At 46.7% G+C, this 16,475-nt stretch overlaps 1 protein-coding gene across 1 annotated transcript; it reads right to left on the reverse strand.

The window, feature by feature from the left end:
• Positions 1 to 436: 436 nt before the first annotated feature.
• IL4 (interleukin 4) lies at positions 437 to 8,943 on the reverse strand. Its single transcript, XM_060636180.2, has 4 exons — positions 8,809 to 8,943; positions 8,491 to 8,538; positions 2,759 to 2,884; positions 437 to 529 (listed from the first exon to the last, which is right to left on the reverse strand). The coding sequence occupies exons 1-4, from the start codon at positions 8,941 to 8,943 to the stop codon at positions 437 to 439; spliced, it is 402 nt and encodes a 133-aa protein (XP_060492163.1).
• Between the last annotated feature and the right edge of the window lie 7,532 nt (positions 8,944 to 16,475).

Genomic DNA, 16,475 nt, shown 5'->3' on the forward strand with positions numbered 1-16,475 from the left:
GACTTCATCCCTGGCCCTGCCCATAGACTCAGGGCGACAGCCTTGTGCCACTGGGAGACGAAAGTTCTAAGCGTCTAGTTAACACCTTTCAATTCACAATTAGTTGCTAGTTAGTAAGACTCAGGGACCCACACTCTACAAGCTCTCTTATTTCTCATTTACATCTTGTGTGGCCTTCTATTCTTTAATCCTTTTGTGCATTGAGTCCCCATCTGGAGAGGAAAACAGTGTCTCCACTTTTACACCCACACCAATTTTAGACTCTTGGTAAATTACAATGGTTTCCCCAAAAGTTGTCAAGTAGATACAACTGATGCCATTGAAGGGACACCGTACTGTCGGGTTCTACATATACTTTATTTTATAATGAATTATAAATATATAAATATTTTTAAAATAAAGTAATTAAAAAACTCATAAATTAAAATATTCAGCTTCATTGCTTTGAGTATTTCTTTTGCATGATCGCTTTTAGCCTTTCCAAGAAGTCTTTCAGTGTACTCTTCTTGACTTCATTCACAGAACAGGTCTGCAAAAGAAACATTTCATTAGCTTGTCATTTCATTAGCTAAGTAATTGAGTCTGTCTTTCCTGCCTGTCTACTGAGTCAAGCCTGCTGTGGCCCTTGCTACCCAAGCAATTATTTCTGACCAGGGCCTCCTCACTCCTCCAGTCTAGTTTCATTGGAAGTCCCTCTCTGCCACCAGGCCTCTTCTGTGCATGCTAATAAACTCCTAGAAATGGTTACCTTCACTGTCAGCCTCTGAGGGGTGCCACAGACCCTGCGGGAGGTGGGGGGGAGAGTGTCACAACTCCATGCTGCTTTGGGGCTTAACATGAGGTGGAGCCTCAGACATGCCTGCAGCCATCCTGGGCCTTCCGCATCGCCAGCTGGCCTGCTGAGACAGAGAGTCGTTCCGTTCTCTCTCCTGCCCATGAACAGCATCCCTCCAGCTTGGCAGCACCACGGGTGGAAAGGATCCCAGGCCACTGCTTCAGTTTGGGGCTCAGCTCTGCTCTGCCACTTTATTAATTATGTTGCTTAGGACACACTACTTCATTTATAAAAGCGTCGGTGTTTTCCCTTATAAAAGGGGGACAATTGTGCCTATTCCATGAGATAATTAAGAGGATTAAAAGAGGGAATGAGCGTAGTGGCAGCACCCTATTCCTTACCTTACCTTACAAATGAGGGGGGCAGGTGCAGTAAGGGGGTGAATGTCCCCAATTCCTGCCCTTGGCCCTAGATAACATCTACTCTTGGCTCTTCCTCTTTTGCACACCGTCGATTCTCCCCGCTCCCCTGGATCATGCCTTCTGGAGTGTTAACCTGCTGCATATATGCCCCACCTCAAAAGAATTTCCCTGAATCCACACCTGTCCTTCAGCTCTTGTTCCACTTCTAGGCAGCCTAATAGAAAAACACCTCAGAAGAGTTTTGTGTCCTCACTTCCCCTTCCTTTCCACTCCTCCCCACCACCACTCTCTGTGGAACCCGCTCTAATCACGCTTTCAGTGCTGAATCTCCATAGATATCGGCATCCCCCCTGTCCTCTGTCAGGCCAGATCCACTGGCCGTTCTCCTCTTCATCTGACTTGACCTTCTGGTACATTCGACACATTTGATGCCTCCTTCCTTATTAAAAGAGTCTGTTCACTTGCTGTCTGGGACACCACACAATCTTTGATTTCACTCTTGCTTCACTGGCCACTTCTCAGCTCTTCTGCCGACCTCTTCTTCCTGACCTCTGTATGTGAGAGTGCTTCTGGGCTCAGTCCAACAATCTCAACATCTCCACTTGGCTATCCAGGAGGCACCTCACACTTAGTATTTATAAATTGAACTCCCGATCCTGCACTCAGCCCCCATCCCTGCCACACCCAGTCCTCAAAATCTGTAAACAACACCAACCATCTCCCAAAGGGCTCAGGCCAAGAACCAAGAGGCCACCTTCTACTCATTCCCTCACCCGTGATGATGGTTCTCCTGGCTCTGTTTGTAGCTATATTCCAAAGCTCACAGCTTGTATCGCTCTCACCTGCAAAACTGCTGTTCCCTCCAACCTGGATTAGTGGGATGACCACCTGGTGGGCCAGCGTGCTTCTGTGCTTAGTCTCATTCAGTTTATTCACCACACAACAACCGGAGTGATCATTTTAAATCACATAAATTAGACTGGAGTCTCTGCCCAAAACCCTGTGGATATATCCTCCCATGCTTGGGGTAGAATGCAAAGACCATGTGTTATCTATTAAAATCCCCCTTGCTCAATCTGATCCAATCACGCTGGCTTTCCTACTAATCTTTGAACATGTGAACCTCATTTCTACCTCAGGACCTTTGCACAAGTATTTCCTCTGCCTGCAATGTTCTTTCCCCAGTTAGTCATGTGGCCTGCTATCCTCACATAATTTAAATATTTGTTCAGATGATGTCATCAATTGTTAAATCAGCCCTCTTTCTCATGACCCTTCTATTCTTTATTCTTACAGTTTTTTTCATAGCACATATCACTACTGGACATAGTATTACATGTTAGTTTGCTTTCCTGACTCACTCACTAGAACATTCTGTGAGAGCAGGCACTTTTTCCCCAGTGCCTAGAGCAGCCCCTTGCACTCACAGAGCCTCAACAAATACTTGCTGAATGAATGAATGGGTTGATTAACCAAGGTTACTACAACTCTGAAGGAGGAACATTTAGACGTGAGGTTCCTGTCCATCAGGAGCCAAGCTGTTGGGCATCAAGCAGCTCACCCTGTTTGCCATGCTGCTGAGGTTCCTGTCGAGTCCTTTGAGGAATTTGGTGGAGCAGTTGTGGTGTGTATAGATCTGCCGGAGCACGGTTGTGGCTCTGCAGAAGATTTCCTTGTCACTTGTGTTCTAGAAAGAAAAATGCCACAGTTAGCCATGCACTAGCTCCATTTTGACCATGGGGGAGAGAGTTTTCCTTGTGATTGCTTCTTTCCAGGAGGACAAGTTGAGAAAGTGAGTTTGCTCAACTATGGATCAGGTACTCAAGAATTCCTTCCATGTGACTGAAGGCTGCTGGTCACAGTAAACATCCTCTCCCACTTACCTGCAAGTGCAGCAACCTTCTCTTTTCCCTCAGATGGTGTTGCTGAAAAGGTACCTGAGTAAAGTCACTCAGCTAAGTAGGTGACAGAGCAGGGATTTGAATGTAGAGCCATCTGTCTATAGCCCACGTCTGTTTCTCTCCACCACACGTGCTGTTCTGTAGGTGTCTGCATGAGCTTGTAGTCAGATTCTGCTCTGTCTCGTTGCTATAAGGTTTTAAAGTCCAGGTTTCCCAGAGATCCTACATACTTGTTGAATAAATGAGTGCCCATCCTGTGGCCTGGTGCTTTGGGTAGCATTCTCCACTTGGCCCTCCCCACAGGAGATGGCAGTATGTGCAAAGCTTGGGGTCCATGTGAGGAGATCAGACATTAGCCCATACAGCTAGAGGGGTGTGCCAGGGTCGGGGCTAGGTGTGAGATCAGAGGAAACTTCTGGGAGAGGGTGCCCCTGAGCTGAGCTGTGGACACAGCTTCTGTAGAGGCCTTTGGTCTGGGATGTGCAGCATGAGAGAACCTTGGTGGGATGCAGTAGCCCTGATGTGTGTCTGGTTGTATGACTCTTCATGGGGACATTCGGGCTTTAGAAGAGGGAATGTCCAGTGGGGGAAAACAGCTCTTTTGGGGAACCTGGGAGAGGGATTGTAACTCAGTCTGAATCAGGTCCAGTGTGTCCTCCCACTTTGCACTGAAGAACAAAAAGCACAGAGCGTGGAGAGTGGTCTTAGCTTGAACCTGATCCAGCTCAGATAAAGCTGTCTCTATCCTCTTCGAGAACATGCTTTGTTGGTCCCTTGCCACGCAAAGTGTGGTCCATGAAATAGCAGCCTGGGCATCGCCTGGGAGCTTGTTAGAAATGCAGAATCTCAAGCCCGCCCCCTAGACGCACTAGATCACAAGTTCCATTGACAAAATCTCCAGGGGATTTATATGACAAGTACTGTCTGGGCAGTTTTTTTTTTTTAAGTTCCTGCATTTTTTTTTTTCTGATTATTAAGGTAATATATGTCTACTATAAAGGTGATATATATTCAGCAAAGATGAAATTCACTCATTACTCCACCAGCCAGAGAGAGGTAACTTTTGATGTTTTGATAAATACCTTACAGTTTAAAAATTATTTTTTATTAAAAAAAATTTTTTTAATGTTTATTTTTGAGAGAGAGTGTGTGTACACATGCAAGCCAGCGGGGCGGGGGGGGGGGGCAGGGGGCGGTGCGGAGAGAGGGAGACAGAGGATCTGAAGTGGCCTCTGCGCTGACAGCAGAGAACCAGATGTGAGGCTTGAATTTGCAAACCATGAGATCATGACCTGAGCTGAGTTGGACTCTTAACCAACTGAATCACCTAGGCGCCCCTAAATGTTTTTTGAAGTTTATTTATATATTTTGAGAGAGACAGGGAGAGAGGGAGGGAGAGAGTAAGCGGGGAAGGGTCAGAGAAGGGGAGAGACAGAATGCCAAGCAGACTCCACGGCCAGTGCAAAGCCTGATGCAAGGCTCAAACCCACAAACCATGAGATCATGACCCGAACCTAAATCAAGAAATGGAGGCTTAACCAATTGAGCTACCCAGGCGCCCCTTTAAAAATACTTTTTTAAAAATGGAGATCAACTATTGATACTGTTTTGTAGCCTTTTTACACACTAGATAGTATAAACATTAAGTATTCACTAGTGTTTAAGACCATGGGGTTGAGAGCTGCATGGGAACCCGTGGCATCTTTGTACCGTAATTGGTTCATACCCGATCGTTGCAGTTTTTTGCTTCCGTAAAATAAAGTGGCAGTGAGTCATCTGTGTAAATGTTTATGTTCATCTCGTATTTCTTTAGGCTAAATTCTAGAAGTGTATTTCATAATTTAGGGTTTTTTTCCGGGAAGACCCAGACCTAGACGGAAGCATTAGAATCCCAGGCTACAGAAGCTTCCCCTTTGCCCTGTGGGCCTTCGTGGCCCATGGGCAAGGCCTTTGGGAGGACGTGGACTTAATGAACCAGACAGGAGCCCTCCTGGTCTCTGATTGTAGTTGGAAACTTGAAAGCAGTACCAGTATCTCTGGGCTCTGAGAGTCCAGAAACCTCCCGTAAATCTCTCTCTCTTTGGAGGCTTAGTGGGTGAGCCGAGGTGGTGAAGGCAAAGGGAAGGCAGACCCCAGCTGTGCTGCTGGAGAGAACAATGAGGTTCGGGAAGACCAAGAAGACAAGAGCCTCTTTGCTTATTTTTTCTTCAAAACGGAATGAAAACTTTTCTAAAACTTTGGCTTAGAGCCTAGAAATTAAGCTCCCTTGGGGCCCCTGGGTGACTCAGTCAGTTAAACGTCCTACTTCGGCTCAGGTCATGATATCATGATCTGTGAGTTCAAGCCCCGCATCAGGCTCTGTGCTGACAGCTCAGAGCCTGGAGCCTGCTTCAGATTCTGTGTCTCCCTCTCTCTCTGCCCCTCCCCTGTTTGTGCTCTTTCTTCTCTTGCTCTCTCTAAAACATAAACATTAAAAAATTAAAAAAAAAAACTAAAAAAAAAAGAAATTAAACCCTGTCAGTTTTGAGTATATGGCCTTATATATAATTGTCTCTGAACACATTCTTCAAAGGATGTTCTAAAGGTTACTAGGATAAAATAGGAATTGAAAAGAGTTTGAATCTCATGGAAAAACTTTAAAAGCACTAATTCTAAAGGAAGTTTTAGTTAAGACCTCAAAGTTTCAGTTGCACTGGTATCGCAGCTACAGGATGCTGCTCCCTGCTTCTCCAGCTTTTGCTGCCCGAGCGTGTCCTGCCTAGTGCAGGGGGCATGCTCGGACAGCCTGGTGGGCCTTGCAGTTTAGGACTGCTCAAGGAAAGGAGCTTCAACAGGGGGGCCTAGGCCTTTGCTGGAAACAAGCCTGATCCTCATGGGAGTAGAAGCAAATGGGAGAATACCTTCCAGGCTTTCTCCTGTGGCAGAGACTGTTAGATTTCTAACGTGGTCCTTGACTAGCTTCGTTGAGGGCCGTAAAAATCTAGTCCCCTTTGTGTTGTACTCATTATCTCCACTTCTGCCCAAATACTACTTGTGAAAAGTCTTTCACTTTTACTTAAAAAAAGAGGGGGGTGGTGTCGAGGGCTGGCATAGAGTTCTCTGAGGAATCATGGACTTGAGCTTTCTTTGGAAAGCAGGAAATACCTCCAACTAATGGTCCACCTAAGAAATCCATCTTGGACCAGCCAGCTTGCTTGTTCTCCATTTTGATCTATCTCAGACCACCTTAATTTCAAAGATACCTGGGTAGATCAGCACTTTCTTTCCAGCCACTGCCAACAGCAGGATCCCACCCAACTTGGAGATAATAGAATTCTTGATCCCCCAAAGAAAGAAAACTAATACATGGGATTTGGGAAAGATGTCCTTCTTTGGCAACACAAAGAAAATAACAGCCTTTCCTTATTCTATAATATCTTAATGGATAAGTAAGCAGTGCTGTGTTTTTGAGGAAAAGAAAAGGGAACAATGAAGATGGTTAATGCCAGAGGGGTAGAAGCAGTTTGAGGAAGGCAGGTAGGACTGAAGCAGGACAACAGGGACTTTTTTAGCAGATGTCTACCCATGTGGTGAGGGGAGCATGTGGTAACTGGTGGAGAGGAAGGCCAAGAACGGCAGGACAGTGGCATGTCCTGGCCTGCGCCTCAGCAAGGGTGAGGGCAGGCCTGGTCTTCTAGAGATGGCCTGGAGTGGAGTTGCCCCTGGGCATGAAGTCACAGAGGGTTGGATCATTTCTATCCCCTGGCCCCTCCTTAGAATTACTGCTCCTTTATAACCAGTTTTTGCCTTTAACCAAGAGTTACATCATTTTACAGTAACACATTCCACTGACTCAAGAATTGGATATCAGCCAACTGTCAAAATCACTTTCATATCTTCCAGTGTGGAGACTGAGGCACAAAGAGATATGGAGACTGGCCAAAGGCCACATAGCTAGTTAATGGCAAAACTGTGGCTAGAACGACAGGCTGTGTCACTTCCAGACCCTTAGCACTTTGGGACCCAGCCCTTGGCTTTGATGGAGCCCCTTCAGCAGTGCACTGCAATCTGGAGGACCCAGAGCACAGCCCAGTGGACTCTTGGCTATTTATATATATATATATATATATATATATTATATATATATATATATATATATAAAACATGTTAATAGATGTTATGTATGTATTATAGAATTCTACGTATGTATAAAATCTTCAAGTTCTTCCAAGCTCCTTCCTGATGGACAGAGTCTGAAATGGGATGAGATTCTAAAGGACAAAATTGCATAATGTATATATAATATATTATATATATTATTCCATAATAATACATTATGCATCAATATTATATATATGATTATAGTATTATATATTATTGTGTATCAGACTCCGGGACTAATCTTTAATGAAATGAGATCGTCCAGACAAAGCCTGAAGAACAGTTTTCCTCACCCAGAAGGATGGGTCTGTCCTCTGGCCCAGGTGCTGGGGTGTGGCCATGCCCAGCCTGCATGGCTGCACTCCTGGCCAACTGATCCCCTCTGGTCCACGTGGAAAGCAAGTGGTTAGGAGACCACTGGTAAATTGAAGCTTTGGGTTTTTCATTCTCAGTCTTGTGTTTCCATGAAAACAGGAACTGATGTGCACAAAGCTATTGACATGGCTGTAGTCATATGTTTGTCAGAGAAAATGCACTATCAGCTGTCAAATCTGTCTCCTCCCACTAAAGATAGAGGGGCGGGGGTGAGACGGCACAGGAGGCGGAAAGGCGAGATGCCCGAGCAGCCAAAGCCAGGGATGTGTGGGTCCCCGTGTAGCTGGGCCGTTCTGGACCAGACTGGAAGGGGCTTGGCAGGATGGAGCAGCTGAGGGTTTCTGGACAGCCGCCCCCGGAGCCAGTGGGCTGTTAGGTGACCAGGCTGCGGAAAAGGAGGGGCTCTGGCGATACCTCCTCTGTTGCCATAGGAAGTCTCTTAGACAAAATGAAAGCTCCTTCAACCTGTAATCTCCATATCTCTTTTTGTGAGGGTATTTGGTTTTTCAGAAATGTATGGGCTGGAAAAACTCTCCCCTTCAACAGGCCTTTACTGAGTGCCTCCTATATTCCAGGTACTAGGCTGCAGTGTAGGAGGAAAAGAAAGAACTTTTCCTTGACCAGGATCTGATTTAAGATGACAAAATCCAAGCTTCCTATTACCCATCTTGTAAATCAAGTGAAACCAGAAACACCAAAACATGTTTGAGAGTAAAGATCAGAATTCTCATTCTTTAAAAACATCTAACAGCTTATAGTTAATTTGGGCCATTCAATTTCTGTGTAAAAGAAATTTCTAAAAGTTCAAACAAGAAACACGTGGCCTTCCTTTCCCAAGTCACTAATCTGCCAAAGCAGACCCTGGGATAGCTCTTACCTTTGGGGCTGCCAAGACGTCCATGACAGTCAGCTCCATGCACGAGTCCTGGCCGCGACGGGAACGAGAGAGAACAAGAGACAGAGTCACTTCCGACTGTACGGAGGGATCCTTGCTGGGCAGTTCTCCCTCCCTCCAACCAAGTAAATTTCCTACCATCCCTCAGGACCAAAAAGCTCCTGCAGAGAAATCTCTGCACAGCTCCCTCTCTGTCACCAACCATCCACTTCTTTGGAAGTCCTGATGTTCTCATAGTCTAAGAAATACCCATGGCATCACCAGAACATCTGGAGAGATGGTGCCAGATATCTTACTCACGTTTCTCGCTGTGAGGATGTTCAACGTTTTGATGATCTCTTTCAACGTATTATTGAAGTTCTGGCCGTGGACGAAGGTGCTGGTAAATGCTAGTAAGCAGACCAGAGCTGGAATCAGTTGGGAGGTGAGATCCATTAATAGATCTCTATTTGCAGTGACAATCTGAGACAAATCCGTTTACTAAAAGAGAGTAACAATGCAATTCTGACGAAGATATCTCTATATATAGATTTAAAATTGCTGAAACTGAGGGAAAATGAGGGAAATTGGAAATTTTCATTACACCAGGTTGTCATTCGTTTGGGGCCAATCAGCACCTCTCTTCCAGGAGAAAAAATACCTCACAGAAACAGGTAAAATGTTCCTGTGAAATCATACCAATAGGAAAATGAAACCTTTTTTTAAAATTAACTACAAAGTATCAGCATAGGAAATTACACCATAATTTGTTCTTTAGATTAATCTTATCAGCTTGGGGTTGCTGCTGGCTTTTTGTTTGCACAGAAGGAAGAGGCCACAGGTGTCCGAATTTGTTTTAGTGCAGTCCTCCTGGGGAAAGATAGAGTAATATCAAGAAAGTTTGACTTGAATAGTATTTCAGCCTGGCTTCTTCCAAGTACGGGTGGCATCTTGGAAACTCTGCTCTTGTGGAAAAGCTGATCTGGGGTTCTTTCTCTGGGTAGAAGGAACATAATGGGCAAAGACTCTCTCCTGTCTTGGCACTCAGGCATGCCATTCCTCCAGGTTTAGGCTTTGGCAAAAATGAGTGACATCAGGTGGGGCTCAGTCCAGATTACCTCCAGTCCATAGGCCTTTAGCGATAAGGAGCCCCTTCACAAAACATGTCTATCTCGGGTTTTCAGGAATGACCACTTTGTAAATGGAACTTAAATATGTCCTCAGCTCATTACGAAAAAGAGCCATAATCTTCCTGGTTTACAAGTCGGTTGTCTGTCAACACCCCACAACCTGCCCTGCTGCCTGAGTCTAATCCCCGGGGCCCCGCTGAGGTCCAAGCACCCCCACTCCTCACTCAGGGAACAGGACTCCTCGGCCCTGGTGTACCACTGCTCTTTCCTCCCGAGGCTTTCCTTCTCTGTCCTGTCCACTGCCTTTCCCTGCTGTCTGACCTTCCTCTCCCTACTGATTTCCTCAGTTCACACAGAAAAGAATACCACTAAGTTGTCCCCGTGCTTTGGGGCTTATTACAGGGCCTGGCGCTTTGTGAAGGAGAGGATCCAGATAAGTGTATGAGGAAGGTCCTTCGGCCATATTTTGGATCCTTCCACTGGACTGCAGTGGGTTTGCCAAACTCCATGCAATGACTTCTGTTACCAACAATGCAGAGTTGGGTTACACTTCCCAGGTTAAGGGCATAGCCTCCACAAGGCTGCTCTCCCATCAGAGAGGGTCGCCAGTCTACCCTCACTTTTCGCCGTTTGGCTAAAAATTTGAAAGTTCCTACTACCTTCTCAGGCTCTGTAGTTTGCTAGAGTGACCCATAGAACTCAGGAAAGTACTATACAGAAGGTGATAGCTGTGTTACAGCAAAGGGATACCAGTAACACCCAGCCAAAAGAACAGACACAGAGGGTGAGTTCTAGGAAGGTCCCAAACGTGAAGCTTCTTGTTTCCTCCCCATTGGGTCCAAGCATGCCACCTCCCCAGCACTTTAATGTATGACAGCGCACAGAGTACTGCCAACCAGGGCAGTTCACCTGAACTATGCTGTCCAGAATATAGCTGGGGTGTTGTTCTGTAAATGTGATTGATTGGATCATTGACCCCTTCAGTTGACCTCATCCTCCAGCCCCGCCCTGGAGGTTTGGCTGATACCACTATGGCCTCAAGGTGATGCTGGTCCCTACCCTGAGTTGCCTAATTAGCATAAGCTCTTAAGGCCCTGACACTCATACCTTGGGAAGTCCCAAGGATTTAGGGGCTCCTTCCCAGGAACCGGTTACAAATTCTTTATCCCATGGGCTTAGAAGTTACCTCCTAAGAGCTGGGACAAAGGCCAGATCTCTCTGGGTAAGTTTTTTTGTTGCTGTCGTTTTAAAATTTTTGCATAGGTTTTCCCCCCAAGTTTTATTGCAATATAATTGACATATAGCACTGTGTAGGTCTAAGGTGTACAGCATAATGATTTAACTTATATATATTACAAAATGATTATCATAATAAGTCTGGTTAACACCCATCATCTCATTTATATAGAACAAAAAAAGAAAAAATGTTTTTTCCCTTGTGATGAGAACTCTTAGGATTTACTCACTTAACAATTTAACAAGATTCCATACAGCAGTGTTAATTAATTACAGTCATCATGTTGTACATTACATCCCCTGTACTTACTTACTTTATAACTGGAAGTTTGTTTTGACCACTGTCATTCTCTTCACCCTCCCTCTACCCCCTTTACCTATGGTGACTACAGATCTGATCTCTCTTACTATGAATTTGGGTGTTTGGGTTTTGTTTTGTTTTGTTTTTGTAAGATTACACAAATAAGTGAGATCATACAGTATTGTGTTTCTCTAACATTTCACTTAGCATAACACCTTCACGGTCTATTCATGTTGTCACAAGTGGTGGGGTTTCCTCTTTATGGCCAAGTAATATTCCATTGTGTGTGCATGCGTGTGTGTGTGTGTGTGTGTGTGTGTGTGTGTACAAATTCTCTATCTTCTCATCCATCAATGGATACTTAGGATGTTTCCATCTCGACATATTGTAAATAATGCTGCTGTGAACATAGGGGTTCATGTATCTCTTCAACATAGCGTTTTCATTTCCCTTGGATGTATTTCCAGAAGCAGAATTAGTGGGTCATATGGTATTTGTATCTTTAATGTTTTGAGGATTTTCCATACTGTTTTCCATAGCGGCTGTATCAGTTTGCATTCCCAGCAACAGTGCAAGAGGGTTTCCTTCTGTCCACATCCTCGCCAACACTTGTGGTTTCTTGCCTTTTTGAAATAATCATTCTAACAGGTATGAGGTGGCATCTCACTGTGGTTTTGATTTGAATTTCCCTGATGATGAGTATCTTTTCATCCATCTATTGGCCATTCATGTATCTTCTTTGAAAAATGTCCATTTAGGTCCTTTGCTCATTTTTTATTGGGTTATTTGGGTTTCTTGCTAGGGCAAGTTAGGTCTTCACTACACAGTTGAGGAGAGTTACTAAGAAGGGTTGAGTTCCTTCCAGGACAGATGGAGACTTCACATCCAGATAAACTGTTGTTTGGAGTAAATGGTGCATACCCCTTTTTTGAGGAAAGGTCCAAGTTAAAACAGGAAGTTAAAACTTGAAAGTGCAGACATCCTGGAGGAGAGTTCATGGTGCAGAACACACGTGTCAGAGCTTTGGGGCTGCGGGAGAGCTGGAGAGAAGGGGAGGTCAGCAGGATACAAAAGCTGTCCTTGTGTTCAGTGGTGGCTTTTTTGAGTACATGCCTTTCCTGAGGGCTACACCCCAGGTTTAAGGCTCTGGGGGCAAAGATGTAAACAGAAGAGATTTGTAATATGCGAACTAGTAGCTCAGAAGCAGAATAAAGCCTTTTTTTTTTTTTTTTTGGTTTTGTTTTGTTTCAATGGTTGGATAAATCCAGGGATAGGTGAACTTTGCAGAACATCATGGAGTGACCGGAAGGTCCCCTTGAAGGGTAGGAGAAAAGGAGCTGTTCTCTCTGCACTGTGGCCCATGGCACTGTGCATGTAGCTGGCTGGACAGAGGCCTGGAAGATGGAGCCTGCCCATCAGGGACAAGGACAGCTACCACCTGCACAGGAGCCTCTCCCAGCCATCAGGAGTCACAGGCAGTGATGATACAAGGCAGACAGGCACCGGAGCTCAGAGAGAAGTTGAGGACTCTGCTAGGTTCTGGCTGTGTCAGGCATAGACCCCCTTCCCTTCACCCTGTGTGAGTGCTGAGAACCAGCCCTGGCTTCCGTGTGGCCTCAGAACTGTCCTTTCAGGCCCTAGAACGTGACAGTTTTGAACACTGGGTTTTGGAATCCATCAAACAAGCCACTTGTCCACTCTGTCGCCGTGGACAGATCACTAACTCTGTCTGGGTCTCAGTTTCCTCACCCGTGGAGTGGGAATGATGTGGCTCCTGCTCATAAGATCCCTGTGAGGTGTGAGAGAGATTCTATGCAAAGTGCTGGGCACGTATTACTCCATGAGGTGTGGCTGTTTCTGGAGGCCACCTCAGCACATGGCCAGCCAGGCCGCCTGTCAGGGCTGGCTGCTCTGCTTTCTCAACTTCCTCTGTAAAGTGGGAGCAATCGTGGTACCTCCTTCATGTGGCTCTTGTGAGGAATAAATAAGTTAATGTTTTTAAGTAGTCAGAATGGTGCCTGGTACCTAGTGTGTGCTCTGTGATAGTATTATTATTAATATTTATTTTTATTTTTATTATTGTTATTAATCGTATCTTTGATTGATCCCATGACTGTGGTACTTCCTCTACCTGGCAAACCTGCGTCTGACAGGGCCACTGGGAGTTTTGCTGCTGGACACTACCCCACCCACATCCCTCCTGCATGTGTCCCCCTTTTAGTCTTTGAGGCCTTATTCTTGTTTGGGGAGGGTGAGCGTTAGTTGACACCCTGCAGCCCTCATACTTAGGTCTCTGGAGTCCGCTCAGGAAGTAGGTACCACTGAGCACCTTACACAGAGAGCACTCAGTGCAGGGAAGTAGGTGTTGGTGAACATATTGGGAGGGTGGGGGAACAGGCTCCCGGTTGGGCCCAGAATTCTAAAGAAACGACCCTCAGGAAGGAGTGCCAGCCCTAGGGCTGCACCGCTGGTGTGGAGTTCAAGATTGCATTGCTGGAGCTCTATTCTGGGGACCCCAGGGCTGCTGCCTCTGCTATGTCCCAGCACCCCTAGCACTGCTCCTGCAGAAAACCTAACCTCCCGCTCCAGGGCACAGGAAGGGGGCATCTGCCACAGCTCCCTAGAGAACAGGGACAGGTGAGAGTACCCAGAGCAGCCCAGTTTCCAGGCCCTGGCTGAGGAGTCCTGCCACAGCAGCCATCCCCAGCGCCCTGTCCTACCCTGAACCCTGCATGCGTCCTCTTCCGTCCTCTTGGGTCAGTTGTGTGACACAACACAGAGAGAAGAGCCCTTTCCAGGACCTTCTCACAGGCTTATTCATGTTGAAAATAAGACTCCTCCAAAGGAGCTCTATCTAGCAGACGCTGGAATAAGTAGGCCTTAGAGGGGTTGTGGGGACAGTTCATGGCGGGCCAGTAGGCAGGCGCTCCCTGGGGCCCTGCAGGAACTGGGTGAGCCAGCAGCCTGGGAGGAGAACCTTCTGGAGGACTGCAGTCAGAGGTCACTGTGAGCTCAGAGCTGGTAGCTGGCGTGGATCAAGAAGCATGGCTCACGGATCATGGATTGCGTGGGGCGGCAGCAGCCATGGGTCTGAGGGTGGCTCCCAGTATGTACTGTCACTGAAGGCCATGCATCCTGCAGTCAGCGGGGCCCGGTGCTTCGAGTCCCAGCTCTACCCCTTGCTCTCAAGGTGACCTCGGGAAAGTTTCCCTGCCCACACTTCTCTGTAGAACTGAACTAATAAAGGACTGTGGGAAGATTATATGAGGTGATCAAAACAGTGTTCAGTGTGGTGCCCGGCCTGTAGGAAGTCTCCCAACTTTTGTTATCATCATTATCATCATCATAGCACTTGGAATGGGCTGAATATAGGGGTGAGGAAGAGTGAGAAGTCACACAGAGCCCCAGGTTTCTGGCATGGGAGCTGCTGTTGGCAGAGATGACAGTTTCAGAGGGAAGAGGGGGACCCTGAGCAGAGGAGAGTCTGGGCTGTCGACACAGACGGCGAGGAAGCCAAGGGGAAGAACGGTACTGCCCCCGGACTCAGGAAGAGATGGAACAAGAAATGACTGTGGTGTTTCTGGTGCTGCTGGAAGAAGGGAAGGAGGGAGAGGAGGCAGGCAGCTAGGGGGGCTGGGAGGGGATGCAGGCTTGAGAGAGTCTTGGAGAAGCACGTGGTCAGTGGCATCAGATGTTCTTCAGGGGCGGGTGAGATAAGGCCGAAGTGTTTCCACTGGATTTAGTGATAGGAGACAATCAGTGACATCAGTGAGAGAGCTTCTGGAGTGCCATGGGGGCAGGTGCCCAATGGGGAGGAGGCCTCATGAAATGGAAACAGTGGTGTGGATGCATCTGAGAGGGCAGGCTTTGCTGGGGTGCTTGCTGTGAGGGGGTGGGGGATTCCATGTGTGGATAGTTATTATTATTTTTTTTTATTGAGAGAGAAAGAGAGAGGCAGGCAGAGAGGGGGTGGGGAGGGGCAGAGAGAGAGAATCCCAGGCATGCTCTGTGCTGTCAGCCCAGAGCCCAATCACCACTCGGGTTCCATCTCACAAACTGTGAGATTATGACAGCCTAAATCACAGGTCAGATGCTTAACTGACTGAGCCCTCCAGTGCCCCATGTGATCAGTAGCTTTTATTTTATTTATTTATTTTTTTTTTAATTTTTTTTTTTCAACGTTTTTTATTTATTTTTGGGACAGAGAGAGACAGAGCATGAACGGGGGAGGGGCAGAGAGAGAGGGAGACACAGAATCGGAAACAGGCTCCAGGCTCCGAGCCATCAGCCCAGAGCCTGACGCGGGGCTCGAACTCACGGACCGCGAGATCGTGACCTGGCTGAAGTCGGACGCTTAACCGACTGCGCCACCCAGGCGCCCCATCAGTAGCTTTTAAACAGGGACACCCTTGGGGCACCTGGGTGGCTCAGTTGGTTAAGTGTCCAAATTCGGCTCAGGTCATGATCTCAAAGTTCGTGGGTTCGAGCCCCGTGTCGGGCTCTGTGCTGACAGCTCAGAGCCTGGAGCCTGCTTCAGATTCTGTGACTCCCTCTCTCTTTGCCCCTCCCCCGCTCGTGGTCGGGGTCTCTCTCTCTCTCTCTCTCTCTCTCAAAAATAAATAAACAAGTAAAAAGTTTTTTATATGGGGACACACTTGAGCACAGGCCTCCCCAGATCATTGCCCAACAACTAGATCCTTCATGGTGCTCACACCATGGTACAAACCTTCTGTGCCCACATCCGATCCTGCAGCCTCTGGTTTGGAAACTTGGGTGGAGGTGGGAGGCGGGACTTAGGAAGCAGGTGGGACAGAGACAAAACTAAATTGGCCATGAGTTGCTAATTGTTGGGCTGTCAGTAATGGGGAGTTACTTGTGTATGTGTTTGAAATTTCCCACAATAAAGGAATTTTAAGACTTATGGTTAAAAAATTATACAGTCACTATTTATATGTTACATAATATCCATATATTTATAACCTCAGATGTCATAATGTTTGTGGAAGTGATGTATAAATGTATATCATGTAGATAACACACACATCTCCAGAACCTGACCATATCCAGTCCTGCACCATCATGTCCCACCTGGGTCTCCACAGGAGTGTCCTAGCTGGCCCTCCTACTCCCGTCCTTGTCCCCACGTTGTGTCCTTCACACAGAGTGCTTCTGCTATGCAGGAGCCAGAGCAAAGCTATCTTGCCCTCAGAGCCCTGACTGCCTATTCCTCTTGCTCCCACCCTTGGCCACTGCTCCCTACACCTTGATTCTGGGAGGAGCATTCTTCCTCCCCTCTCCCTGGACGTTTTCCTTAGTTACGT

This window comes from Panthera onca, chromosome A1 (genome assembly GCF_046562875.1).
Source record: "Panthera onca isolate mPanOnc1 chromosome A1, mPanOnc1 haplotype 2, whole genome shotgun sequence".
NCBI lineage: Eukaryota > Metazoa > Chordata > Mammalia > Carnivora > Felidae > Panthera > Panthera onca.